Below are 8,230 nucleotides of genomic sequence, written 5' to 3'. Positions count from 1 at the left end.
TATATATATATATATATATATATATATATATATATATATATATTTCTTAATATGGTTATTTCGGGGAAGAAAAGTCCAAACCAAAACATAGATGTTTTTTTTAGGCCTTTGATAGATGAGTTGAATGTATTGTGGATTGAGAGTGTTGTGATGTATGATGTCTATTGGAAACAAAATTTTCAAATGAGGGCAGCATTGTTATAGACAATTAATGATTTTCCTGCTTATGGTATGTTGGCAGGATGGAGCACTTATGGACGATTATCATGTCTTTATTGCATGAAACATTCTAAACCTTTCATATTGGATCATGGTACGTAGCCTTGTTTTTTTTATTGTCATCGGCAATTCTTGCCACCTAATCATCTTTTTAAGAGGTAGAGAGATAAATTTCTTAGGAAAAAAGTTGAGCGAGACTTCTTAATGCCTCGATTATCAGGTGAGGAAATATTATCATGGTTAAATTCGCTTTCTAGTATCCCATTTGAACAAAATGTGGTGAACAGAAGATTCTAGGTTACGATGTAAGTCATAATTGGGTGAAAAATAGTATATTTTGGGATAGATTTCTTATTCGTCACAATCGAGATGTGATGCATATTGAACATAATGTATTTGAGACTATATTCAACACAATAATGAATGTTAAAGGGAAGACGAAAGACAACTTAAAGACACGTTAAGATTTGAAGGTGTATTGCAAGCGTCTAGAGTTGGAATTGGTAGAAAATAGTGAAAAAATTTTCAAGCCCAAGGCTTCGTACTTTAAGTAAAGAGGAAAGAAAACTTGTTTGTGCTTGGGTGAAACAATTGAGATTACCTGATAGTTTTGTGTCGAGCATATCTCTGTGTGTTAACAAGATCAATTGCAAATTTTATAGGATGAAAAGTCATGATTGTCATTTTTTTTTGCAATGATTGCTCATAATTGTCTTTCATGATATGCTGCTTCTCTCTATTTGGAATGCGATTACTGAGATATCTCTTTTTTTTAGAGATTTATGGTTAATTAAAATACCTGTAGATCACATGGAAGCTTTAGAAGGAAAAATATGTGAAACTATATGCAAACTAGAAAAGATCTTTCCTCCCGATTTCTTTGACTCTATGGAGCATTTGCTGATTCATTTATCTTGCGAGGCAAAGGTTGGTAGACCTGTCCAGCATTGATGGATGTATCCATTTGAGAGGTACTATATCTGTTATTTGTTTTCGAATAGTTTATTAAAAGAATTTAAGCTACTTATTAAGTTTTATGAACATTATGATGTTTTAGTTTTTGCATGATTAGAAGAAAAAAGTGAAAAATCAAGCCTTTGTTGAAGGATCTATATGCGAGGCTTATATGATCAAGGAAATCTCCTCGTTTTGCTCATTGTATTTTGACTAAATCAAGTGACACGTAATGATGATGGGAGAGACGTGGACTCTTTTGGTCATCTTTTGATTTTCACTCATCCTAGACAAGCTTTTGGTCCACTAGATAAATCTCAATTTTTAGATGAAGATGAGTTTTATGCAGTTGAGCTATATGTTTTAATGAATTGCGAAGAGATCCTCCCATTTATTGAGTAAGTACCATTCTACCATAAACCTAAATGATTGATTATAAGAATGAGCTTAATTTATAAATTGTGGATATGATGATAGGATATTTGATGAAATGGGGAAAAGAGATATTGTGCATATATCGAAAGATGAATTAGAGAAAGTACGTGATATAGGATTCGTGAAATGGTTTAAAGAATGTGTAAGTTTATGTAAATTAGAAATGAACTTTTAATAACAAATATGCATTACTCATGTAAATTAACCATTCCTGGTCTTGTATTACATGTTGGTAGGTTGTAGAATGTAGGGATGAAATTGATCCATGTACACTTGAAATCTTTCATGGTCTAAGACATATGATAAGATGTTACAAAAGATATTTTGTAAATGGTTTCAAATTTCACACCCTAGATTATGGGCAAAATCATAAGACAATGAATAGTGGGGTATGAACAAAAGGGAGTTTTTACAATGATTATGAGGGTGACTTTTATGGTATCTAGGTGGATATAATCGAGTTGAAGTATTTTGTCATCGGAAATAGAGTTGTGCTATTTAAGTGTCATAGGTTTGACATTAAAAAAGGTATGAAGGTAGACCTTTTTCATGATCTTGTTAAAATTAAATACAACTTGATTCTTGCTACTAATGAACCATTTGTTTTAACTGGACAAGCTCACTAAGTTTAGTATAGTAGTTATCCATCAACCAAAAGAAATTGACCTGATTAGTGAGCAGTATTTAAAACAAAAGCTAAGAATAGATTTCACCTTCCTAGGAGTGGAGATAGAGAAAATGAAATTGATTTGAATGAAGAAGTATTCCAAGAAGATGATGTATCTATTCCAATTAATGTTACTCCCTCGAAAGAACTTGATAACACTACGGTTTTAGCAAGTGGTGATTATGAAGATGTTAATTTCTTGATTGAGGATGAAGAAGATGTCATGTAAGGAAATAAAGATGGAAAAAATGGCATGGAAGGAGATGAAGAAGAAGTTGAAGTTGAAGGTGAAGATGATGAAACTTTTAGCGGTGATAATGATAATAATGAAAAGCATGAGTTTGCTTATTCTGAAAGTGATAATGATAATTGGTTTTGTATCTTTTGTTACATAGTTGTTTAACTTGGTTATTAATATTGAAAGATTTTGACATGTTATAAAATTATTATAGTGTATATTTTCAATTGTTGAAATGAATACTTTGTAATGGCATCTTTTATTGTACACATGATCAGGAATTACTCTTGATTGTTGCAATTTGATGATTTTTATAGTTTGTTTCAATTTTTTAACATTTGTTTATAAATTTTTTATAAATAATATTACAAGAACTGTGGTTAAAAGGGATGCATTCAAAATTGAAACCTAGAGCAACAAATGCCTTTGGAATTATGTTGTTGTTTGCAAATACTAGTGTGTTTGCTGATCCATTCAGTCAACCACAAATGTAGCAGGTTAATGATGTGCCTTTAGAGCCACCTTTTTTGTTGGGTGCATCTACAGAGGAAGTAGATAATGTGACATCTACTGACAATTCTCAAGGATCCACATCCATTGATTCAGGTGCAAGTGGAGATGGTACATCCTCAAGGTCAAGGGTCAGGGGCTTGGTGTAGGATTACAGACTCTTATAGATCCATCCGAAAGATTGCATGTAACTTCTATTGGAGAGAGGTATGTTATCTGGTATTATAATGATATAGGTATATTCATGATATATTTTACTATGTAATAATTTTCTTTTATCTTGTACAAGTACTTTTTCAAGCAAGGGATCATTGCTATAATAACAAAGGTCATAAAAAATCACTTCTATGGTCCATGGCTGACAGGGAAGAAAGTTCCTAATGACGTAAAGGAGTTAATGTTTAAAAAATTTTAGGTACTATGTTTGTTATTTCAATTAATTTGTATCAATTTTTTATTTACTTTATTATTTTAATTAGGAAAAATATGTTTGGTCTACAAATCAAGATGTTTTGGTTCGACAAATATGGGATAAAATTTGTTTTGATGGGTTAAAAGACATGCTTTCAGAAGAGAGGAATAAAGCAACGATAAAAGCTAATACAAACAATATTAGGGACTGCAAAGGCATGTTAATGGAATGGATTACAAATGAAATCTGGGATGCCTTTATCGATACGGTATGAGGTACATAAGAATGGCAAAACAAATCGAGCGAAGCAAGGCAAATAATTGAATGCCAAAAGAATGAAGCATTTCAAAGCACACTGGCAGTTTAGTTTCATTCGTTGTTCATACAAAAAGGATGGTATGAATTAGTCTTACTTTCCATTTATATATATGATTTCTTTCAAACTAAGTTTAATTTGTATGTTTAGTAGCTTGACTTTAGTTTTTCCTTACATGTTATTTATATATATGGATTATGATTGAGTATATATAGTTATAAATAAATGCAGGAAATTAGATGGAACGAGATGTTAGCCTTTTGGAAGTGTTCAAGCTCAAATCTTGACACGTAAGAATACAATATTTCAAGATATGATGTTTCTTTTTCATTGTTGGACTTGGGTACCTTTTTAGTATAGGCATATAATAGCACGTTTAGCTTTATGTTTATATTTGTTTAACATTTTTAGATATTGTGTGTTTATGACGATTTTTAATTGTATGAACTTAACTTTTGAATTTTGGGTTTTAATGCGTGTCTCTCTTATAAATTTCGAATGTGAATTATGGATGTTAATTGATAATTTATTATCGAAATTTTAGTCGATAGGAAAGGCTTTATGGACAGAACATTCTGTTGGAAATTACTAAAGGAATTTCTGTTAGAAATGCATCATTGACAGAAAATTCTATCGAAAATTTCCAACGAAATTTTTTGTTGGAAATGCATTTCTAATGGAAATTTTGTGGGAAATTTCCAACAGAATTCTATGGGAATTTTCTTACAGAATTTATGGAATTCTATCAGAAATGCATTTCCAATGAAAATTTTGTCAAAAATTTTTAACGAAATTTTCCATTTCATTGGAAATTTTCAATAGAATTCTGTGGGAAATACTTTTCCAATAGAAAATTTCGTTGAAAAATTTTGATGGAATTCCATGGGAAATGGTTTTCTAATGGAATTGACGGATTATGCACTTTTTTCCACGAAATTTTTTGACGGAATTGTCTGTTGGAAATTTTCGACGGATTTTCAACGGAAAGTACTTCCGACAATGCTTTTATCGATAGAATTTTCAAATGATTTTTTTGTTGAAAATTTGTCGAAAAAAATGAATTTTCAACAGAATTTTAAATTTTTTCAACAAAAGATTCCATCGAAAAAAGCTTGGTTTTTTGATAGTGCTTGATACATTCTTTAAAAATTTTAACTCTCATACATTTGCACTTACATAATTACAAGCTTGATTATCTTGGTTGTGTGATTTCTTGAAGTTATTAAACTCTCTCTCACACACACTTCATAAATGTCTACAATCTTGAATGACTTAATTAATTGTATAAGTATTAAACTTTCTTGAACAAGGTTTCATAATCTCCTTAACATTCACTTTTGAGATCTTAAAGTTGAAAAATAAGTTCACAAGTGGTGGAGTTTTTCAATATATTGATCTTCACAACATGGTTATCTCAAGTCAAGAAATTCATTCTCAACTCAACATTTGATTGCAAGGAAAATATAACCAAAATTACAAATTAAAATGACAAAGAATCTTGAGTAAACAAAGCTCCAACTGATATTAAAGTAAGGCAAATCGATCTAGTGGCCCAATGGGTGAGAAAATAAGAAAATATACAGCCATAGGCGATCCCATAAGAGAGGTAGTCGATCTTATGGCTGCTTGGACATGAAATCTGACTTTTGAGAAGCCTTAGCCAATCCTCAGAGAAAGGTAGTCGACTATCCATGCCCAAAAATCAAAAGTGCATGCTCTCGGGAAGAGAATAGAGCAAAGGATGATCATACTCAACTATAGAAGCCTAATTTAAAAATTTGAAAAACCTTAGTTGATCCTAAGAGCATTATTGTCGATTCTAAGGCCTCAGTAATGACTAGATTTATTGCAAACTTGTGTCTAACGTCAAGATTCTTGTCTAATTCATCTCCAACGGCTCTACAACTTCCTCAGCTATAAAAGTTACCATTTGGAAGCATTTCAAAGTGAGGAAGAAGAAAGAAAAATACCAAATAGATTGTATTCCTCTCCCCATGTTTTAGAAAAATACCAAATAGATTGTATTCCTCTCCCCATGTTTTAGAAAAATACCAAATAGATTGTATTCCTCTCCCCATGTTTTAGTAGCGGAAGCTTTTGAATTCTGATGAAGATGATAATTTCCTAAGGAAACAAGGGAAGAACCTTGGTGATTATCGGCCTGACATTGTTTTAGAGGTTCGTTGGTTGATCATCAATTTTTCAGTCTTATCATGTTTCCATCTTGCTTTGCTTAAGGGGTTTTAACCCCTTTTTAACATGGTTAGGTTCTCAAAGAACTCTTCGATAGTCCGCTTAACGATAACAATAGGGTAAGAGCTATTTATGTGAAAACTGACGATGGACTTCTCTTTCAAGTCGAACCACACGTTCGTATTCCTAGAACACACGACCGCTTTTATGGCATCATGCTGGAGCTGTTGGAAATAAAACGTGTACGAGTCCCAGAGACAAATGAAGTGATTATTCAACAACTTGACGAGCCTTTGACACAGTATTTATCTTCCAACTCTCGTATAGTTGGTGAGTTTCATGGTTTTTTCCCTTTCCCCTTTCGAATTGAATGTTTGGGGTTAACTAATTGAAGCATAGCGTTGCTGGAATTAATGCAGGACTCTCTTACTATGCATAAAAAGAGATGGATATAAATGATTATCTTTCTACTATGGCTGATGATGTAACCCCTGTTTTCGTGGTATGTTTGTTGTTTTTTAGCTTTTCAGCCTAGGTTTTATACCTCCCAGCTTTATGTTATAATTATTGAATATGGAAAACGTCATGCTTGTTTCTGCTTAAATGCGTGAGTAGGTGGGTGCAATGGTTCGTGGGAAAGTTAACAAGGCTGGCACAGATAATTTATATTTCAAGTAAGTTTTCATGCAAATGGATTGTTTGACTAGTTTTTCATGTGTAAAGACACAAGGATTGATGGAACATAGAAGAATTTTCTTGTACTGATTCAAATGAGTTGGAAATTATTCTTTTCCTTTTACTGATTATACAGTAGATTGTTGAATGAAGAGAAGCTTTATATTTTCGTGCTATTATCTGTTTTTGCAAATTGTTAAAGACCAAGTGTTGTGATCTTTTGTAATTGATTTAATCAAGTAATTATCATACATATATGGTGCTTGATAAGATGGGATGTTTCTAATTTTCATGTTATTTCTGCTGATTGAGGATCATACACTTGCTATGGCTCGGAAATGTATAATGTTTTTGCTGCTGAACAAGGCAAGCCGTGGTTTGTTGTTGCAGTTTCTAATTATCCAATGAGTGCGGCATACAGTACAAAATTGGTCTGCATAGCACTGGCAAACAAGTGGGAGCTCCACTAGTAAGCGGTAATGGTGGATGATTACGTTTTTCTTTCCATTTTAATCAATACTCATCAGGTGTTTAACTTAAAGAAATTATAGGCTTGCGATCTGTATAACGCACAGATTAGTTTTAAGACGAATTAACATACTTATATTTAAGTTCCTAATTATAAATATCTTTAAGTTTTCTTATCAGTTCTTAATTGTAAATAGTTATGTTAGCTTAGTGCAACATATCTCTTGTCCACCAACCACACTGACCCTTCTCACATCTAGTGTGATGCAAACAGTTTGAGCAGCATCGGTGCAGGGTATAGGGCGATTAGGATGTATGGCTGTGTTAAAGGGAAATAGAGATTCCAACTTGGTAACACATAATAGACCAAGTGCTGGCCTGTCTCATCAATAAAATTCTCAATATTTTTTAAACTAAATAAATAAATAAAAAGCTTCTAAAACTAAATAATGGAGGATCAAAGAAATTCTACTCAGTAATAAAGAATTAAATTTCAAGAAAAACAAGTGTTGAATATTATGGGATGTAATTCTTCCACGGGTTTAGGGCTCCAACAAATATAACTTCTGCCCAAACTCAATAATTTCAACCGAGTCTAATTTATGGCAATCTAGACTCTGGCAATGCCTTCTCTCTTTATCTTAAAGTGGTGATAGAGAGAAAATTAAATAAAAGAAAAACCACACTTTATGTATATATATCTTTAAGAATTTTTAAAATGACAATTTAAAATTCACCATAATATATCAAATCTAAACTTTTAAATAAACTTATAAGCTTTTCTTTTTGGGCCATTGCAACTTGTAGGCCTTAGCAATGGTAATAAAAATACTATAATAATAAGACATCTCAATTTTTATGTGCTACCCTTTATTGTCTCACGTATTAGATAAGAAATCATGACTCTCAATTTTCACGTATCAGATAAATTTTATTATTATTAATTTATAATTGTTATTGAAAATATAATTAATAATATTTATTTAAAATAATAATTTAAAAATAAAATGAACAATAGTATTCCATTTTTATTAATAATTTTTTACATATAAATAGATAGATAAATTAATAGTTATCAACATGCTTTTCAAAAAAAAAAAGTTATCGACACTAACTTCCAAGTTGGATCCTGTTATTATAAAA

The 8,230-nt window shown here is 31.5% G+C and overlaps 1 protein-coding gene across 1 annotated transcript; it reads left to right on the top strand.

Annotated features, from left to right (window-relative positions):
• LOC108662772 (ribosomal RNA small subunit methyltransferase nep-1-like) lies at nucleotides 1,664–7,089 on the top strand. Its single transcript, XM_018124338.1, has 5 exons — nucleotides 1,664–1,750; nucleotides 3,011–3,154; nucleotides 5,840–5,929; nucleotides 6,019–6,274; nucleotides 6,932–7,089. Exons 1-5 carry the CDS (start codon nucleotides 1,664–1,666, stop codon nucleotides 7,087–7,089), a joined length of 735 nt encoding a protein of 244 aa, XP_017979827.1.

This window comes from Theobroma cacao, chromosome 7 (assembly GCF_000208745.1).
Source record: "Theobroma cacao cultivar B97-61/B2 chromosome 7, Criollo_cocoa_genome_V2, whole genome shotgun sequence".
Classification (NCBI taxonomy): Eukaryota; Viridiplantae; Streptophyta; class Magnoliopsida; order Malvales; family Malvaceae; genus Theobroma; species Theobroma cacao.
This window is presented reverse-complemented; position numbering and strand designations above follow the sequence as displayed.